At 41.3% G+C, this 21,406-nt stretch overlaps 1 protein-coding gene across 3 annotated transcripts; it reads right to left on the bottom strand.

Moving 5' to 3' along the window:
• Window positions 1-611: 611 nt before the first annotated feature.
• On the bottom strand, window positions 612-21,001 carry LOC120795182 (AP-2 complex subunit alpha-2). Of its 3 annotated transcripts, XM_040136830.1 has the most exons (23): window positions 20,712-21,001; window positions 18,434-18,502; window positions 16,898-17,040; window positions 16,509-16,702; window positions 15,241-15,370; window positions 14,529-14,630; window positions 14,314-14,422; window positions 12,336-12,486; window positions 11,786-11,954; window positions 9,958-10,095; window positions 9,692-9,874; window positions 9,293-9,390; window positions 8,487-8,718; window positions 7,869-8,033; window positions 7,382-7,471; window positions 5,579-5,712; window positions 5,292-5,374; window positions 4,936-5,025; window positions 4,633-4,756; window positions 4,435-4,551; window positions 3,745-3,814; window positions 835-969; window positions 612-751 (listed from the first exon to the last, which is right to left on the bottom strand). In XM_040136830.1, the coding sequence occupies exons 1-23, from the start codon at window positions 20,776-20,778 to the stop codon at window positions 674-676; spliced, it is 2,871 nt and encodes a 956-aa protein (XP_039992764.1). In that variant the 5' UTR covers window positions 20,779-21,001; the 3' UTR covers window positions 612-673. The 3 variants fall into 3 exon arrangements, with proteins under 3 accessions (XP_039992764.1, XP_039992782.1, XP_039992772.1); XM_040136848.1 differs by lacking the exon at window positions 7,382-7,471 and having other exon boundaries at window positions 20,712-21,000; XM_040136838.1 differs by lacking the exons at window positions 18,434-18,502; window positions 20,712-21,001 and adding an exon at window positions 18,950-19,067.
• Between the last annotated feature and the right edge of the window lie 405 nt (window positions 21,002-21,406).

The raw sequence follows: 21,406 nt of genomic DNA, 5'->3' as shown, positions 1-21,406 counted from the left end.
CTATTTTTTGCTAAAAAAAACAAAAAAAACAAAACCACAATGCAAAGGTATGCTTTTCCTCTTGAGATGACAAGTGTAAACTTGATGAAATGAGTAAGAACCGACATTAAGTCAAACTTCTCTCGTCTAAATCTGATCTACTTATGTGATATAATGTTTTAAAGAAGTGCAAGTGGGCGAGATGTTGAGGAAAACGTCCAAGTCCTGCGCAAAATTTGTTTGAAACACTACGAGAAAAAATGTCTCAAAGAAACGCGATCAGAACGAGATCATTGGTAAACTCACAATCCTACGGAGGTTTTCGACGAACGCAATCTCATTCATGCCTCCTCACTACCTCTTCAAAATGTTTGAGTAAGAAAGGCAGTACCTAAGCAGCAAAAACACACAAATTCTACACTGTTCAAAACTTCGCAGCTGCAGGACACTGCAGAGGAGCATTCAGAGCCTCTGGCACTGTTCGCAACAGTGTGAGTAAACACACATAGAGTACAATCTAGGTTTAAACCAGTGACATGTTAGTAAAGCTATGTGTGAAAAATACATTTCACCTCATTTACATGTAGAGTAAGTAAATTTAAAAAAAAAAAAAAAAAAAGAATGTACACAGTACAATACATCAATTCCAATCTAAGGAGAGTAAAGGTGTAAAAATGCTGGTGCTGTGTTGAGTCTAAAACTGTTCAGAGAGGAGATCACACAGTCTCTGAGACACAGACTCCCTGCTGGTCCGGAGGGTGAGACGGTACATCTGAAAAGAAAATAAACACATGGTTACACAGGCTAAATGATGGTTCAATACAGGGAGGAGTCTGTGCATAAGTGTGTCTTTACCTGTGCTTGTGCGTTGGGCTCCAGTCTGAGGAGGCAGCCCACCTGAGTGTTCTTACTGTGAATTACTCCAGCTCCAACAAAATTTTCAGGATTGGGATCCACCCTGTCCAGCAGAGCTACACCAAAACCTAAGATCTACAAAAGAGTTTACAGAAGAGAAACAAACAAACAATATAATTGTATGTACACAAAAAGCAGATTGATGTGAAAAACATGACTATGTCAAAACCTAGTATGTGGCTGCACAGTCCTTTATCTGTTTGCTTCTCTCCTACTCTCTGTGCTCACATATACAGTAATTTAATACAGCTGAACTGCCAATAAAGTTGTTCTCATTTACATGTTTTTCAGTTTCTCTTGTCAGAAAGGACCAAGGAACAATATGAAATAGTGACTTAAAAGTCGCCCATTAAGACCACGTGTTAACCAGCAGTCACTTCTGAACCATTTCCAAGTTGCTGCTCTGCTGCTGAAATCCTGATTCTATAACCACGACGTCGTCTGACAAAATCAACATACACAGAGGTTAAAGACAATGGCTGTATTTACTTGAAAAATGATCACTCAGAGAGAAAGTCAGAAGCTCATTCATGTCTATGCAGCTGCCATGCGGTCAACTGAATGACACACACAGAGGTGTGCCTGCTGAGGGAAAGCCTGGCCTCACGCTCAACGGCAACACTGGCGACTCTCTTCTAAGGAAAGTAGCCAAGGTTTTTCCAGAAAGTCACTGGAATGATCGCTACGGGCTTTTGTGAAGAAAAGTTGCTAAAAGGGTGTGAAAATTTGGAAAATTTAGCAGCCTGTAAACACCGTCTGAGGACATAATTAAAACTGTTTACGCCAATTCATTTAGAAAGAGCAACAGCCAATGGGAAACTCCAACATCCGCCGGCCGACCAATGGTGTAACTTCAGCACTCAGTCAGTCACGGACATTCAAAAAATTTGTTTGAAACAGTCTACAGGCACCATGAGCATTTCACTCCCCCGACAGACTAGTTGACAGCAATTTAAATTCTCAGAGTTTGTGACTGAATTTAGAATTTTTCTTGACTGTGCCTTTATTATACAATACTATTTTTTACCTTGCAAAAGACTTCTGTCTTGTTTCTTATCAATGTCTTCTTAAAAGGTGGCCAACATTCTTGACATTGAAAAGAGCAGTTGACAAAACAATCTAAACTCAAGGTCCACTTACTTGGTTGTTTAGTTTCTTTTGAGTGGATGAAAAATCCTAAAGACTGGTTTATGGTCTGTCAGAACTAGTTCATTACACATGCTGTTTTTACCTGATCAGAACAGCCACACTCAAAAGCAGAGGGAAAAGCCAGCCGTCATAGCGATGGAGGAGACGTGATATTTAAATATAGGGATGAAAGTAAATACTCTCCGAAAGTCTCTCCAGCAATATGTTCATGGCGTTGCACTCAGTTGTAAACATGCAAAGTGCCATAAATAGTTGTGCAACAAATGAAAAAGAGCTAGAGAGAAGTACGATTCTTGGTTCCTTTCTCACATGCACACAGCTGGCCAATCATGGTGTGAAGTGGGTGTGAATTTTGGATTGTTGGTTTTTGGAAAATCAGACACAGACCCCCCTAATCCAACATCAGAGAGATGGAAAAAAAAAAAAAAAAAAAAAAAAAGCAGCTTGGACAAAGTAAAAAGCCAGCTTCAAAGTGGTCAAGGTAATGAAACGTTTGGACATCTACAGTTCCGTGGCAACTGAACAAACCCCATTTCCTAACAGTGAAAGCTCCAGAACAAGCTAGTGTTTGCGCAGATTCTGACCAAAAACAGCCCTGCGTTAAAAAGGTAATATGGGTTAGCATAGGTGATAGTGTGTTGTTTAAGGTACCAGTGAGTTAATGAAATATGGTCCATGAAGTCCAGTTGGAGTAACAGATTAATGCGTTTATAGGCTTACAGACGCCAAAACACTAGAGTGGTTTATAATACTCACAAGCAGGATTTTACAGCTCTGGAGTGTTAGCACGCAGCAGCTACTTTTGTAACTTTTGTTGCGACCATCGCGAGGTAAACAGTAGGAATTTGGTGTTCACACTGCAAAGTTATCTACCAGGAATATGTGCTTGCATGTATGTGATTGGTCAACGCAGCGCCAAGGTGCCTGATGTAGTGCAGCAAAAGTTGAGACAGGTTCAACTTTTTTGCCACACGACCCTGCGTTGGCACCTCCACTGCATCAACCCACTGGCGCCAGTCAGTCCGGGCTGAAGTCAGTCTGAACGTGTCCTTAGTGCGCCTTGAGTCTAGATGGTTTTGTCAAATTCGACATCCTGGCGGACTATCCCTGGTCAGCTACTACAGGGATGGTCACAAATTGCTCATGTTGATGCAGATAGCTAACCAAATAAAACTATCTGCATTCATTCTGAAGACATTTTTTTTCTCTTACGGGAACTAATTAGATACATGAGACTATCTTTGAGTTCCTTAAACAGTCAATTGTTTTCTGACTGAGTTTAAAAACTGATGGAGTTTAGAACAAAACAACAAAAAAAAGGCATAGCCATTTTTCAGAAAAGTTGCAATAAATGCAGTAATTTTGGACCAAAACCTTCTGGAAGATCCTGCTGAGAACGTTTGGAGAATGATCTATACATTTTGAAAGAGACATAAATAAAATAAATTAAATAAACAAACAAACAAGCTCATATCCTAAATTATTTCACTAATAAAATAAGAAGAAAGGGGCAAAAGTCGAGCAATAACAACTAAAGTCAGCACTACAAACCATTCATGAAGATTTTCTCAATGATGTCATTATCGTAATATTTGTGTTTCGCTCACACAAGAGTATGGCAACAATGAGGTGAGTTTTCACACAAAAGGCTGGCCGATGTCTACAGCTGAGCAGTTTCCCTTGAAGAATCGATTTTTTTACCTTGGCCTTGGTAACATCTGTGTCCATTGGGTGTTTGGATTTGAAGATTTTCTGAACCTCCTGCTGAGGACTGAGGACAGGGGCAGGGAAAAAGAACAGGAACATGTTACCATACAATGCCATCCACTACAAAACGTGCAACATACACGACCTATTTAAACATCATTCAGTTGAAGTTTTTGTTGACACTTGTATTTATACATGACCTAAATGCCAAGAAAAGTCCACAGCACTTCACCATGCTTCATGTCCCCACACACAAATGAGGAGACACTCAGCACCAGTTAACATATTCAAATTGACACTTGGTTTAATGTCTAAGACTTGGATAAATATTCATATTTCAGAAGCTGGCTCCAGTGAATTGTTGGTATTCTTCGTCTTTTTTGTGCACATGACATTAACACTGACCTTCTGAGTGGAACAGCCATTGCTGACCTACTGTATACAATACGAACTCAATATTATGTTTAAGGAGACCTTTTAGCCATAACGCAGACAAATATATACTGACATTCAGATCAATGTTGATCCAATACACTGATCAACGTTGTGACTAGTTAAAGGAATCTACCTCTGAAAACAGCAGCTGTTTCTGCCTTTTCTGACAGAGACAAACGCAGGCACATCAGTTACCGCTGTCAGGAAACGTGGGACAGTGGTGCATTGATAATGTAAAGTGACCCTTACGCTCCCAGCTGTTTCCAGCGCTGGAAGAAGTCTTGGGATGTCATCTCTGTGGGCTGAAAAAACTTGTTCAGCATCACAGGGAGTTTCACTGCAATGTTCTGAAGGGTTCCACCGTATCTGTTTACACACACACGGTCAAAAATGAGCATATATTTAACTAAATACCCCCCCAAAATAGGTATGGATTCAAACACAAACCTGAACTGGATGTTGAGCACCGGTGCATCTGTGAAATCTGTCACACACTCAATGTTGAGGATCTGCTGGACCTGAGCTCCACCTTCTATTACGGGGTCTACTGTCTTAGCATGGACGTTCAGCTGTGGAGACAATGGTCAAGGGTTCTACAAAAACCTAAATGACACTAGATTGGATTACCTACACTAGTCAATTACCCTACACCCGTTTGACACTTGTGTAAGGACACTTTAGTGCTCCATGTGGCCTGGAATGGGACAATCAAGTCCGTCACAAGAAGCTACCGAGCAGTAGAAAGGATATGAGTCTTGAGTGTGTCATGACTTGTCACTGATGAGGAGAAGCTGAGGAACTGGGTAGATGTCTTGTTGCCGTAGAAGACATACATGCGACCTGGGGGAGAACAACAGGCAAACTCTCTTTGTGTTCATCCTGTTGAACTATTCACATTCTGACAAGTATCCACTACATTTAAAATGATATGTAATTACTAATGCCATTTTGTATCCGACTCTTTTTATTAGTTTCCAATGCTAGTCTGTCAAAAGTATCCTTTCAAAAATATCCTTAAAACTGAGGAGGTCTGATGAGATATCCTGAAAGTAAAAGATGCAGAATTTAAGCCTATTGGAGACAAATAGTATTATAAAGCTGCTCACCCAGGTTCTGCCTGTACTCAGACTTCAGTCCAATCTGCAAAAGCTGGTTCTCATAGATAACACCATTGTTCTTACAAACAAACCTGGAATTTACAAGCACACAATTACAAATGCACGAAGAATTTTGAGAACTTACAGTTTTTGCTTAATATAAAATATTGTAAAAGTTTTACTTTGTCAACCAATTTGCTTGTGGATGTGGATTACCCTACAGTATGTATTTACAAACAGCTGTAACCTCCGTTTCCCTGCTAAATTCATCAACCAAGCTCACAGTATGGTCCCACCTGGTAAAATTTTCCTCAGACACATCTATGGACGCAAGAGTTGAGCTGTCGGAAAAGACATCAACTAGCAGACTGGCTCCTGCTGAAGGGGTTGAGTTTAGGTTCAGCAGGTCTGTGAAGGAGGGATTGGAACCCTGGGAGAGAAACATCGACAATTATCATCTATAACATATAGTATCTACATACAAAGCACACCAAAATCTGAACATAAGGAAATAGTTGTTTTTTTTAATATATAAATACTTTTTCTAAAGCATGGACTTTAAAGTGTCAATCTCGAAGATTTTCATTTCAGTAAATGTCTGTTAAGTCTCTATCACTGAATAATGTAACACACAGGTGACTGAGCCTATGGCATTTGGGGCATTTCTGGACAGCAGATCAGTTTGAAATATTACAGGGAGTAATGGAACAGGCAGGAGCAGCCACAGTGAGCTGTTAGATGAAGAGCTGCAGGTGAAAGGCTGCAGACCTCCAACTTCTCAGCCAGGTGACCAACTGCTTTCACCGTGCCCTGCCGTCTGCATAAGATCATGGTTGCTCACAGAAAGATGGAAATAGGCCAAATACTGCCTGACTTCTTTATTAAAAACGACAATAGTTTGTTTTGCTGCCCCCATAATTCTGTGACCTGTAGTATTAAACCACATTTGCTATTGCCACCAGTAACTACAGGTGTCGCAAGATCAACCAGGACTGAAATCTTCCAGACTGACATTCTCCTCAATTTTCGTGTTAGGAAATGTAAACCATAATGACATTACAGTCATTGTGTGTTGGAGCATTTCACATGCTGGTGGTTGACTGTAAACTGAGAGTTGGCATTGTTAGGAAGTGCACTTTCAACTTCTGTGAGTTGCCACTGATCGAAGAATGCCATACCGTATGGCCTGTGAACGCCAATACTTTTTCAGACAGTTAGCTATCAACAACAATTTGAGGTGTTTGTCTCTTTAAAATATTCAACGTCCCTGGTTTCGGCTAAAAGTTTTATTCACATTTTCTTTCAACACCTGCTGGGTAATCTGCAGTACCAGCACACTCAAATGTTGCATTCATCCCACATTATGGAGATGAGAGGGTCCACTTAGTGTTAGCTGTCTCTCTCTTCCATGGGACCAGTTGCAGTGACAGCAAATGACCGACTGTCAGAGCAGCAGGTAGTCCTGTGACTTCAGAGCTCCGTACATTACTCCGTGATTCAAATGACATGGACTGATGTAGAGAGTCAATGAGTCATGTCAGGGGTGTTGAAGTAACAGCTGAACAGCAGGTTACCCTATAGTCCTCCAGCTGTTTTAAACCTATGCAGCACTGTGCTCAAAACGCCCCTGTTAGACTGTTGCTGATATAACAAACTATTCATGGTGCCCGCCCACACAGATACTGTACCGATCAAAATCATGGTACCAATGAAATTTAATTTAAGTTTGACTTTAATACATGGTAGTGTGATTGTGGTCATGGTTATATGCGGATTGAGCCGAGTGATGAATATCTGCCCTCAAAAGTCCAGAGTCCTATAGCAAAACCCAAATCTCTTTAGTTTTGGTTTATGTAAATTGGCATAGGGCGAGTAGAAAGAACACGGGAGTGTCTAAGCAAAAATACTTAAATATACAATAACATAAGAATCGCTTGGTATAATAATGCAATAATGGTAATAGTGTGTCCCACAGAGACATTTCCAAAAGATCAAACCACATAATAAGAAAATAGGAGACAAGAGTAGCTGCCAAACTAGTGGTAATAAATACATATGTAATTCACCATATTATGTGTTGTTTCTAGCTATCAATATACCATGGTCCCAGCAGAGAGCAAGATGGGGCTAGAGGAGGCAGGGCGGGGTCTGTTGGTAGGGAGAAGGTCTGCCAACAGTGAAAGAGAAGACTGACGAAGAAAGAAAAGGAACAGAAAGAGGGGAAGATACGGGGTGAAGACAGGAAAGGAAGGAGAAAGGACAAGTGAAGATCAAGGTAATTCTACAAACGAAAGAAAATAAAGGCAAAGATCACAAGGCTGTAAACCAGTAACGAACAATATACAACAATACGCAGAACATGACTGTTATAATGTTTGCGTGATGCAGGCTTGTTTTAGGAATTAGGGTTGAATGTTGCAGTAGAACACAGAAAATTCTGTGGTAGCACTTCCTCACTTGTTAAGAATAAAAGTTATTCCTGGGTGGGGTTCGTATAAAAAAAATCTGCCAAAACAAAACAAAAACACCTCAAGCTGTCCTGACCAGATTTCACTGCTACCTATTACAGCACTACTGTACAGTTACCTTGTTTGTGGCTTCAGTTTTCTCGCTGTGCTCAGTATTGCCATTGACATTCCGCCGGGCATCATTGATGTCGGGCAGATTGCCTGGGCCCTTCTTCCTCTTCAGCTTGGCCAGGATTGAAGACTCTCTCTCTGGGAACGGAGGCATTTCTTCTAAGACTGTGGCCTATGGAAGGATAGAGAGAGCGAGACAATAATGTAAAGCCTTAGGCCTGCGCAATACAATAGCAAGGGTGATTTTGGTCTTAGCCACATGACACCACAGGAATGGCCACTATGATACAAATAGTTTTTTTCTACAACCATAAGCATGACTTGTGAGGATATGCCACATAACCCCTAAAAAACTCTAAGAAAGAAAAAAAAAAAACACATCAAGAAGTACAAAATAGCACAGTGGTTTCCAATTTAGGGATGGGCAGGGGGGTAATTCTTAGTACTACACTGTTTATGCATGTTCAAAATGCTCAAACCGAACTAGTACATTCTGAGCTTGTGTTGTAACAATTCCTACTGTGATCTTTGTCTGCAGAACTTTTAAATCTTGAGTGTGTGTGAGACTGATAAAACTGTTAGGTGTTATCGGTAATCTATGTACTCCCTCCTGCACAATACAAACCAAAATGTCAGTGCTGGCGATGCAGCTGAGCCTCAGGTACTCGACAGCTCTCTGCTGAAGCTCTACGTCGGCGTTGCGGAGCTGGCTGTCCGACCGCAGCACATCTTGGATCGTTGCCTTCACTTCTGGAAACAAGTTAATGAACTTGATGTAGGCCGAAAGCAATAGTGCCCGAGTCGGCACAGAGCAGAGATGGAATTTAGAGTGAAGAAGGTTGAACTGGACCAGAGGGCTGAAGGGGAAGACACAAAAGAACCCAAACCAGTAACAGTGAAAAACCTCCTGACATCAGGTCAGCTCTAGACTTGTCACATGTTAAGTTTTAAGACAACACATGGTGTCAGCAGCATTTGTTTAAAGGTTTGGTTCATCCAGATTACAAAAAGACATACGGTATTTTCTCGCTTAAACCTGGGCATATCTAGCCATGCAGATAGTGTTGGTTTCATTAAAACTACTTTGGATGGAAGAAACAGTCCTGGTACAAACTTTGACGGTGAGGTCTGAGAGTATCGGACATTTTTCTGGAGGAGACGTTGCTGTTGAATTTTCAAATGTCATTCTTCAGTGCTGTTAGTACCACAAACAAAACTCTATTCAGATATCTCAAAACCTGGAAAAAAACTGCTGCATGGCTAGATACCACTTGAGGCAGGTGAGAAGATATTTTCTTTTATAAAGTGGCCGAACCAACCCCTTTAAGGAATAAAGAGGAAAGAGCTGAGCTGAAACATCAGCTGAACTCAGGCAATAAAATGATATGATTTTCAGAACAGTGGATTGCATGATGTGGATGCTGTTTCTACCTGGAGCGTGAGTCCCCAGCAATGAGGTTACCAAACTCTCCCAGGATGTAACCCCCCACCTTAACCAGGTTCTCGTGGCAGGCGGGAGCCTGTAGTGCCTACAAGTGTTCACAAAGGTTGACAGCTTTGGGTTAGTAACAATATGAAAGAAACCACAAGCTCCTATACCGCAAGTAAGATTTTGAATGGAACAGGTGGCAACCACTCAGCTATTATGTACATATGTGGGCTTCACATAGTCCAGCAACAAGAATATAATCCCTCACTGGTTTCCCACTGTGTGGCCTCCTTGGGGATTTCTTGGGGATAAAGTGTAATCAGGCCAAAGGGCAAAACTTGACTTTAGTCATCACTCTTTGGTTATTTTTAATCTGCAATGTTACAAATCTCCATGCTCACCTCAAAGACAGTCTTGGCAGCATAGCCTTGGACATCATCTCGGTTTATGACAATCTGGATGACACGATACCACACCTCCTCACTGACATAGTCACCAGCGATGCGGATGAGGTTGAGGATAGTATCCACGTACCAGGTGTAGTCCACAGCATATTTTTCTGCCAGGATAGCCACCTTGAGCACCTGAGGAAGAGAAGCAACTGGCTGAGGGCGGGAGCAGCACACAGAGGAAGTAAATGGTGTACATGCCTGCACTGATGACCCACTATCTCCTCTCTGATTGAGTAGTCAGCGGTCTCCAGGTAGCTCAGCATTTCTGCAACAATCTGCTTGGCGTTGCTGCGGTCACACATGGCATAGAGCAGATCCACGGCCCGCTGACGAACGCTCACATCTCGCTCCGTCTGTACAGAAAACCCACATGAACAGAAGATATGAAATGACAGATGTCCACACTTACATTCCAGCAGAGCTAATCAGTTTTACCAAACTACAAAAGGAAATGAATTTTTGGACTATCAGAGTTATTTTTGTATGGAATAAGGGTGAGCTGATGGTGCCATGGACGCACAAACAGTGCCACTGAGAAATAAATCTATAGTGCCGATAACATATTTGTATAAGGACCCTTCCTTGAGACCTTTCACCCTTCTAGGTCAAGGTCATGGAAGTCCTGAGTGGGTGGTTTGGATCAGCAAGTTATTTACCTCCTAATGTCTGATTATGATGCTGTAATATATCAAACAGCCTTTTCTGTGATTACAGTGGGTATGATTACAGCCTCCAGAATTTTTTTGAAGTACTGGAAGCTTAACTTAACTAACTTAACTTCTAGATTTGAAAGACTAGGTAGATGCAATGGCAGAGACTGCAATCTATGAGTCTATGTTAAGTAGATTGGGAGGTGGTTTGGAAGATGAGACTTCCTGCTTGGACCTTTCCGGACTTACATTAAAATCGTACCGTTGATTTGGTCTCTCACTTCTGCATGTTATTTCCATTTATATTTTTTTTCCCTACACCATGTCTTATAATAATCACTACTCTTTTGTCCCTGAAATGGTGGTAAAAAGCTCCTTGAAACCATATCCCAACGTTTTCTAAAATCATTTATAACATAAATGTAAACAGCACAAAGGTAATTTCATATTTTTAAATCAGTCTTCTCTCATTCAGGGTTATCAGGGAAATGTCTGGAGGACAGACAGCCTTTAAACTCAAAACTTCGTACAGAACTACATTTTCCTTGGTGTGAATTTATTTGGTGCGCTGAAAGATGTAACTTTGAACCCAAATATAATGTGCAGGTCAGGTGTAACTAAACTTTACATCCAGGCTTAAACAAAACAAAGGAATGAGACTAGGAAGAAATTATATCAAACCGAAAGATAGATGGATACTGTGTCACAGATTTAACATGTGACCAAAAATGAAAATATGTACTTGCCAAGTAGATTGTATCTTAGATCCAACACCATCTGCATGTTGACACAATGATATTTTTCTTCCAAGTGAACAGAACTAAGCTTCATCCCTTGACGGTTTAATTCTACATATAGCACCAATTTTACCCAATGATCCAGCAAAGGTTATGGAATCAGCTTCATTTATTATTATTATTGCAGTTGGTGTATGTATATTTAATGCTGCCTACACTTAACAAGCTGTTAAACGTTGGAGTCCAAAAAACTGCAAGAGCCCATTTTTGATTTGAGGAAGAATTCTGACAAATGGCTGAGGTATTTCAAGTTCTACAGCGCTGAAAACTGTATTTTTCCTGTGTCCAAGTTGAGCAGAGTCATGCAAACTATCATCTCAAGCATTATTGTATTGTTTTAATTTGTTGGTAAGCTGTTGAATGGGTCCCTAATTAATTTGTCTGCCTGTGTTGTGAACATGCTAATGAATTTTCATACCCACTCAATAAATTTTAATTATGATATATCTATGAAGTAAGTGATTTGAAATAACCACTGAAAAAGACCACAACAATTCCAGTGGCACATTTCAAACTCCACAGCTGCCAAATGATCAGACAGTTAAAAAACATGAAAAGCAATCAACAGGTTCTAGAAGAAGTGATGAAGGACTCACCTTTAAAGCATTGATCACAGTTTCTATATGCGTCTTTACTGCCTCGTGAGAAAACTCAGAGCTGGCCAGTGTGCACATACTCTCCAGAGCCAAGTAACGAAGGTTGGTTTCCCTGTGCTGCAGAAACTGGCCTAACTGGTTGCAGGCTCGTACCAATAGGGTGGGCTCACTGAGAGACAGGATGAAAAATGGAGCTGTAGTGTTCAAATGCCAACACACATTTCAACATCCAAAAATCCACAAACGTCACACAACAGATGAATGTGAACTAATGAAGTACTTTGCCCCATGGCTTTGAAGTGAAGTTTTAAGATAAAACATTACATGGAGCTTACTGTTCTGTTCTTGGTGTTTTTAATGCAGTGTTACAGTCCTGTGTCTACTATAGCTGGACTGAAAACTAACATCTAATACAATAATCTAATACAACATGTTGGAAACAAACGCTATTTGCTAAAAGCCTATCCAGAGACATTACGGGTAAACTTCCCCAGAAAATTGATCAGAGTTTTCCTTTTCCAGAACAGTGGTCACTGCGAATATGACCAACCTGTCATGGTGGATGATGAGGGAGATGGCTTCAAACAGAACAGCATTCTTTGCGTTGGAGTGCTGGACCTTCTTGGACTTGGGTGGCTCCTGGGCTTTATTGAGGATGGTCTCCAGACACTCTGTGAGACGACTTCGCAGCGCTGCATCCTCTGCAACAACACAAGCTTTGTTCTTATCACCCTCCTGGCCTTTACTTTAACTCCTGTCTACATCCTTGCTTCCACAAACTCTCCGTGTAAGGGCTTCCTTATACATTTTTGACATTAACAATGAATCAAAGCACTCTATGTACCCTTTACAAGGAAAGACATTACAGTCTCCAATGGGAAGCCCACACTGCTGGTTTTCTGCTGAATGTTTAAGTAAACACAGGCCATGTTTTTGCCCACTCATTATAAAAAACAATTCGATAAACTGAGTTCATTGCTGTAGGTTTTTTTCTATTGTACTTTTTCTACTCTGGTGCCATCTGGTGTCAAACAACTTCATACCACTTCAAACTATTCTCAAAGATGGGTTTAAAGATTCAAATGATAGCAACCAGGCAAAGCATTCTATCTCTCTACAAGTTTTATTTAAAACACTATGGGAACAATGCTTGCAGCCATTATAGGTGCAGTGAATAAAATAGTTTAAAATTTTGAGAAGTGTGCTCATTTACTTTCTTTCTGAGATGAGATGAGATGAGATGAGAAGATCATCATCAACCTCATGTCTGAGTTCTAAATACAAAGACGAAGAAAAGATGTGTTAAGCCTAGCTTACAGATAGATAGATAGATTTCCGTCCGATAAAACAAACTAACCGGAACTGTGGCTACACGTCAACAGTTTTAAGTGCAACACATCAGAACACTTACACCATGCAGTGTTAATCTGTGGTAGTTGGCATATGCAGAGCTGGAAAGAAAATAGGATAAAATGGCTGCTTTTCTGAAACACAAACGTTCTAAATTCCGGCTTTGTACTTGACACATAAGACTGATATCGATCTTCTCGTCTCATTCTCAGAAATAAAAAAAAATAATAAAATTAATTTCCCAAGATGTTGAATTATATCTTTAATTGCAAGATCTAGAGAAATGTTATTACTCTGTATTGGAGGATTTCTGGGAAAGGATATTATTCAAGTTGGAATTATGCTTCTCCAAAAATACACGTAAACGTCTCCGCAAACCTAATAATAGGTCCCACAGAGGAGCCAACACACACACCTCCCAAATCTCAACTATACGTTGTGTGGACCTGTGCGTCAAGCAAGTTGATTGGTTGATTCAACTGCTGTCAGGAGGCGGGTAGAGATGAGGGGTAAACATCAATATACTACATATATAAAAAAGAAACAGCCGCAAGAACATGGACAGGGGTCGCTTGGATACATGCAACCTGAAGAAGCGTTATTCTGGCTTAACTGTCAACCTGGGAACTTCCACAAGAGCTGGCTGCCCACTATATAGCTGACTACTGCACTGGTATTGGCAAGCTGTGGTTTCACAAAGCCTAAAGGTGATGCTAGAGAAAGGGTTATAAGGAGGATTACCAAAATCTACTTTTGTATCCTATACCCATAGCAAATTTGATGAAAATGTGGCCATTAGTTACCTTGTGGAGAAAACTGATAATCTGACCTGGCAGTAGAACAAAAGGCAAATACCAAAAATGACACAAAGTGGATAATCAAATAAGGAATGATCATATGGGGGACCATGAATATCCATATTATTATTATCATCATTCAAATCTGGCAAGTAGTTGTTGAAATATTCTGCTGTGGACCAAAGTGCTGGAAAAACATCAAATGTATGTTGCAGATTTATAGAAAAACTGGATGCAGACATTAAGAATTTCAATGACAGCAGTTTTCTCCTTTAACCAAAGATGAAGTTCCACTGTTCACTTGTAAGGTGATGGAACTGTCTGTTTCTACACTGGATCATAACTTCCCCTCCAGAAACCCAGAACTGTACTATACCGTACCAGGTGGAGGGTAGCACTGTAGAAGGCGCAGCAATTTGACAGACAACCATGGTGCAGCGACAAAGTAGTATGTATAGTCCTGTAGGTCGATGGACGCGGAGGTCACGATCTGGACAAGAAAGAACGAGATATCACATTAACAGACGTCCGAGTCGGATTTTGGGTTTGAGCTCAGTGAGATGAAGACATCATGTGAAGTTACAGAAGACACCCACCCTGCTGAGCCTGGCCACAGCCAGTGCGATGGAGGTTTTGAAGTCATCAGGACTCTTCTGGGCCAGAGTGGTAATAAGGCTGGTGGCTGCTGTTACTACTCCCTAAAAACAGACGGACACACCTTTATACAAAAAACGCAGACAAAATATTTTATCATCCTGGGCAGCTGTGTTTCAGGTGCAAGTAAGTGGGCCTTAAGACAGTGGTGGGGCCGTGGTAACGAAACAGAAGCTGTGTACCAAATCGATATACTAATACTACACAGTATGTACTACATACTACTACGAACTATTGTTATAGTATATTGCTAGTAGACCAAAAATATCAATATACTTTACTATTTTAAATCAACATGAAATTAAACAATATGGCAATACTGTAACTTTGGAAAGCTACTGCAAAATAAACTTTACCAAGAGACTTACCAAGAGAATTAATACTTAAATTTTGTTTTCCATTTTTTTGCAGCCATTTCACCACCACCCATAATTTATCATATTTTTTTTCCAGCTGTGAGCAACTCCATCTCCTTTGTGCATTGCAATGTGTGGGAATAGTGTTTAAGGACAGCTAAAAAAAAAAAAAAACTCAAAAATTGAACGTATTTAGTGTGTATACTTTCTGCTTTGAGTATATTTCATTTTTTCACTCACTCAAAACCTGCTTAGAATCAGTGTGTAGTATTTAACTGGGATATGGGTACAGTCTTACCAGGTGCTGGTCGTTAAGCAGATGGACGACTCGTGCTGTCCATTCGCCCATGGGCACCAGGTCAGGAGACGTTCTGTTGAGTCGCAGCAGACATAATGCTGCGCTCTGCTTCACGCTGTCCATGGTGTCCCTGGTCGAAGCAAGCACAATGTAACTTCATTCGACATGGTCCAGTACATGCACAATATACAATTCAAATGGTCACTGTCACAATTTCACACCTTAAGATTTCAGTCCCGGTTGATCTGCCGACACCTGCGGTTTTCTAGTGGCAATAGTAAGAGCATTTTAAGAGTGCAGGCCCCAGAGTTGCATGCAAAATCACCTGTATCAACCTCTGGGGAGTGCTGCTCTGTCAGAAATGCAACAGAAGATTAGCAACTGGTATAGCTTTTTACAGCACAGCCAAACAAACGGTGGAATGAAAGGATTCATTGCATCACGCTGTTGTGCATCATCATGGTGCAGGCAACCACAGTCGGATCTCTTACTATATGCTAGGCTTCAGTACTTTTCCACACAACAGCATGGCACAGTAACAAGGAACTATATGAAGAGCCTGCCACCCGCAGCTTATCATCTAACTGCTCACTGTGGCTGCTTTCTCTTGTTCCATCACTCCCTTGCAAAAATGAAGGAGTAACCACCCCCAGTCTCATAATCTGGCTTGCCCTGCCAACTAGTGGTGACAACATGCTTTCACACCCTGCACAGCACTGGTGTAACGTGGTAATATACGAGTGGAATGAACTGGACCTGACCAATGACCAACCTGCTATCGAGCAGCTATCAGTAATCAGGGAGACAGTAGGTGCGTTCATTGTTTCCTGTACATCCCTTGTGTATGCATGTAGGCTGGGAGGGGTCCGGACCGTTTACTTTATTTATTGCCTTATAGTCACCAGTCCTCTGTATAGTGTTGATCGCATTCCGGCTTTGGAACTATTTGAATCCGGAACAAGAGTTGCAGACTGCATCACTTACAATGAAAACTACTATATAAGAGGCAATTGCAGAACGTAAATATAACAAAAAGCTATAGCGACGATAAACAGAAATAGGGTGAATTCATACAGGCAGTCTCTTATTTTGTCAGCTCCTCATCTAATATAAATAATAGCCACTATTGTCCAAGACTGCTATTAAACCACTGACTAATATTTATCATTTTCCATTAGTTGGTGTTTTTTTAATGACTTACAATAAAAACTATTTTGTTGAGACTCAGTCAGTTAAAATCTCGATGCATTAAATGTTTATGTACAAACCCTGCCACCAAGATTCTGGGAATTTCAGAAGCGAAAGCCTCAGCCATTTCTCTGCTGCCCACGTTAGCAATGCAGTGCAGCGCCAGGTTCATAAAGGTTGGATTGCGGCTGGCCAGGTCGTTCTTAATGGCATTGTTGATTAGACGGATCAGGTCGCTGTTAGAGTTCACCAGCACTGAGATGAACAGGTAACCCTGAAAGGAGACGTGGGAAAAATGTCTTTTAGTGCAATTCTACCATATGAGGTAAAAACAATATACTGCATGTAAAGTTATTTGAACACCTCTTAGTCCTACTCTGATGGGAATTTCGAACAAACATATTTGTGTAATGAAATGATCAATAAGCTCTCAACTTTAGACACTGGACGAACATGAGGATAAACTTACAATTTGTTTCTCCGTGTACTTATTGGAGCTGAGGAGGTTGACAGCCTCCATGTGTCCGAAGTCGATATCATGGCCCAGAAGGAAGATGAAGAGCAGCTTGCAGACATACTTTTTTTTACTGTAACCATCCAGAGCCTTGTCTCCTATCCACACACGTAACAAATATACACACACACATCCACACCCACACACACACACACACACACAGATGGATTTGAATGTCTACATGAACTTACACATGCAGGGATCTCGGTGGTCTGTCATTTCCCTATGAGTATGGTAGTCACTAAAGAATACATTCAGTCATTTTATACCAAACAGGTGAGTAATGGAGAAAAAGGAATGAACAAAGTAAAGTTGTTTAGGATATTCAGGGTGTTGGCAAGGGCAAGTTGTAGGGAAACAAAGTTCAGTAAACAACAGTGGAAGTAAAGTCCAACTTTAGGTATAGGGATGTTTCTTTATAGAGACTGAGGCTTCCTTTCTATTTTGACTTTGGCTAAGAAAAGAGTCTGAATTGGATTATTTTTTTATGTGGAAAATGGCGATGATTAGTAAAACTGGCAAACATTCTTCCAAATTTTTTTTGTGCTGAAAATTTGATCTTGCAGTGATTGGTCACATTTGTGCTAATTCTTGTGATCGCAAGTAAGCTAAATCCTATCTGGGATCTCAGTTCTGATGTCCAGAAACATGCGATTACCGTAGCTGTGAGGGCTGTTGCTCTTTAGAATGACATCAGACCCCGCGCCAAACTTGAAACTGTTCAGCGGAAGAATTAACAGAAGTCTGAATTGGATAATTTTTTTTTAATGTGGCCAAACAAATCTGTTCCAATGAAATGTTGGGCTACCCCACAAGGCACTAAAACATAATAGTAAAGGGGTCAGTATGCTTGAAACTAAGTGCCTGTTGGATTGCCAGAAAGTGTCTGGAACTTCCTCCCCCTATATCTTTCCAGCGTTGGGTTTGGTGTGACTGGGGGTGACAATTTTTATAACTCTCGTAATTTATGTACAAGGAAAATAAAAGCACATGGGAAAAACAAACATCATAAAGGACAAACATCCTAGGCATAATGTGGGGGCAGGACAGCACATAGGGAATATGCTAGAAAGAGCACAGGCCAGAATGCTGGGCGCTATGGGCAGAGGAGGCAGCTTCATTCGGGATCAAACTAATTATAGGCAGCATGGAACAGGTGGCAGGAGAAACAACACCAACAGGAGATTTAGACAGACACATTCACAATGAGGTGTGTGAACTTTTAACAGTGCAGACATAGCAACAGCCATTAGAGAACTGAGGAAACTGAAAAGGAGCAAAGTCAAGACACAGTCACGACATGAGCAGCAGCAAACAGCAACAGGAAAACTTGTCATGGATGGCAACGGGTGTATCCAATCAAAAAAGATACACCAGGTGCTATGAAGCAGTCTTTGGATGGGAGAGAAGCTCAACTTGTGGCCCTCCATGCCATATGCTTCCCTAAACTTCCCTGAGGTTTAGCCTGATTTGTCAGAATTGTTCACCTACCTTTAAATTTGGAACGGATATTGGCCAGCTCTTTGTTTATCCTCTTAATTTCTGCCTCTTTACTTTTACCTGCAAACAGATAAAGATATTTTGCATGTTATGTAGTGCTGTGATCAATTGTAACTTTGAATAAACCATCCTTCTTGTTTGCACTGCTATGCTCATTTTTGAAAAGCCGAGTGGAACAAACTACAGTTGCTGTGTTATTCATAATGAAAATATACATCTCTCAATGCAGACTTATGGCTCTTTTATCTGGTTTTACAAAGGACAGTGGGGCTCCATGATTCGGAAACATATTAGCTACGCTCATTGGACATGTTAGTAGGTATTCAACAAGGCGGTGGAAATATTCTTTAGAGATTCTGGTCCATGCTGACATGATAGCATCAAAATGTTGCAGATTTTTCAGTTGCACATTCATGCTGCGAATCTCCCGTTCCACCACAACCCAAACGTGCTCTATTGGACTGACATCTGGTGACAGTGGAAGCCATTGGGCTATCCTCAACTCACTGTCGTGTCTGCGGAACCAGCTTGAGATGACGTGTGCTTTATGACAGGGCGCGTTATCCTGCTGGAAGTAGACATTAGAAGATGGGTAGACGGCGGCCATAAAGTGATGCACATGGTCAGCAACAACAGTCAGGTAGGCTGTGGCATTTTCACAATGTTCAAATGGAATTAAGGGGCCAAGAGAATGTACCCCACATCATTACACCACCATTAGCCTGAACTGTTGACACAGCGCAGAATGGATCCACGGATTCATGTTGTTTATGCCCAATTCTGATCATACCATCTGCGTGTACCAGCAGAAATCCAGATTTTGTCAGACCAGCCTATGTTTTTCCAGTCTTCTACTGTCCAGTTTGATGAATTCAACAATGCTCTTCTGCATAGCATAGTTGCAACGCGTAGTTGTTTGAGTTCCTGTTTAATTTCGGTGAGCTGAACCATTCTGGCCTTTCTTCTCTGACCTCTCAAATTAACTACGTGTTTTTTCCCCACAGAACTGCCGCTCACTGGATGTTTTTTGTTTTTCGCTGTTTGAACTTTACAGACTGTTGTGCGTGAAAATCCCACGAGATCAGCAGTTCAGCAGTGTGAACACCAACTGAACCTCTTGACCATATCTAAAAGCTTTTATGCATTGATTTGCTGCCAAATGATTGGCTAATTACACCGATTGGGCACATCAAAACCAGTTACGGGTTTAAACATTGTGGCTGAACATTGTATATATACACAACATATATAAATAAATAAATTATATACTGTGTATGGAGAGCATACACTGAAACAGCAAACTTCTGCATCAAACTGTGAAATGACCTATAGGAGCTAGTACAGGGAGACTGACAGGACAGGCAGATCAGTGTGAGATTTATGTGGTGTAGTGATTAGACATCCCCAACAAATGCAATGCCTGAGCCATGTTGACACACATTACATATGTCGTTCATATCATCAATCAATCAATCAATCAATCTTTAAAAAAAGCCATTTTAAGCACTGGCCCCGATCAAGGCAGCGCCTTTATCAGACCGTATCTACCTGTACATACTGTACTGGGGCAGAAGGGAAAGCAAACTGGGGAATGGAAATAATGGGCAACTTCTTGAGCAATCAAGTCTATTTCTCCGCCCTGTAGAAATGCACTTGAACGCACTTTTTTTTCTGAACTGACAGCCAGGTCCTGTGAAGGTCTTCAGCCGGACGCTTGAAGTCACTGGTTTGTAAGACCCCTTAAGGCCGCAAAGCGGGCAACACTATGTGTAAATGCACCAGAGCGGTTCATAATTTTAGCTGTGCTGGTCCTTTGGACGTTACCTGAAATGTTCCGTACAAAGTCTAGCGACACCTTCAGTTGTCGCGCTTTTCGAAAAGAATTCGCTCGATTTCCGGCAGACAAAACTACTTGAAAACTGGAAGGCAGCTACGCAAATGTGAAACGCTACCGACTGACAAAAAATGCCAGTTTGGCATAATCTCCAGTTAGCAGTGCGGTCCACGCCCTTCGACATGACGTTAGCAACTGGAGGCTAGCGGCTAACTAACGCTAAGTGCATGGCTAGCCAGCTGAGTGGCTGTCTCAACCCACTTTGACACGTTAAAGTTACCGACATTGTGGGGAAAGTTGGAAGGGGCAGCGGACACATCCCTTGACATGCTCTCGAGACCGCCTGCCAGATCGCTAACGCTGACCGACGTTGCACCAGCGAACTCGCTACTAGCCAAACCAAGAACTGTCTATGAATGTGATAAACAAACTTACAGTTCCTGATGTCAGAGATGAACACGGCCAGGCCACGCATCCCATCCCCTTTGGAAACTGCAGGCATTTTGTTCAGTCCCTGTTAATTTGGCGTTTTTTCTCCCGTAATTAAAATAGCTTCACTATATATGGTAACTTTGTTCCAGAGTTGTTTTCCTGAACAGCTCGGAAGCACTGTATAGTGCAGGGATCCTCGATATATGACGAAGACAGGAACAAGACGCGCTGCGGCTGCGTTCAATGAATCACGAGTTACACCTAAAACCTAGCAGGGCTGCGTTCCATACATGTGGGGTTGCCGACTAAACCGAGGCTGCGTTTCCTCCAGGTGGGTCAGTCCGACGAAGGATAGGGTTTCGTAGCAGAGCTGAAGTCAGCGGCTGCAGCCGTATTGTTGCTGGATGTTCCAAAGCCGGAATGCGATCAACACTGTACAGAGGACTGGTGACTATAAGGCAATAAATACAGTAAAGGGTCCGGACCCCTCCCAGCCTCCTACTGATAGGTAAAACTCCTTGTAAAACATTAATATCCGTTTAACACAAACACACTATGAAATAACTGGGCATTATTTCTCTAATTATAGTAATTCAGCCACAAAAATTGAAATAAGCCAAATGCTGTGTAAATTCCCGTATTAGCCTGTTAACACTACTTCCTTTAGTATCCTTGATGTAATTTATTATATGTGTTAC

The sequence above is a fragment of the Xiphias gladius genome, chromosome 1 (genome assembly GCF_016859285.1).
Source record: "Xiphias gladius isolate SHS-SW01 ecotype Sanya breed wild chromosome 1, ASM1685928v1, whole genome shotgun sequence".
Lineage (NCBI taxonomy): Eukaryota > Metazoa > Chordata > Actinopteri > Istiophoriformes > Xiphiidae > Xiphias > Xiphias gladius.
This window is presented reverse-complemented; position numbering and strand designations above follow the sequence as displayed.

Bases quoted from the DNA above. Each gene is read 5' to 3' on its own strand.
- LOC120795182 (XM_040136830.1), bottom strand. From the start codon at position 20,778: ATGCCTGCAGTTTCCAAAGGGGATGGGATGCGTGGCCTGGCCGTGTTC. The intron at 11,955-12,335 runs GTTGGTCATATT...CCTGTCTCTCAG, and splicing joins CTCATCATCCACCATGACAG to TGAGCCCACCCTATTGGTAC. The intron at 9,391-9,691 runs GTGAGCATGGAG...GAACACTTGTAG, and splicing joins CTGCCAAGACTGTCTTTGAG to GCACTACAGGCTCCCGCCTG.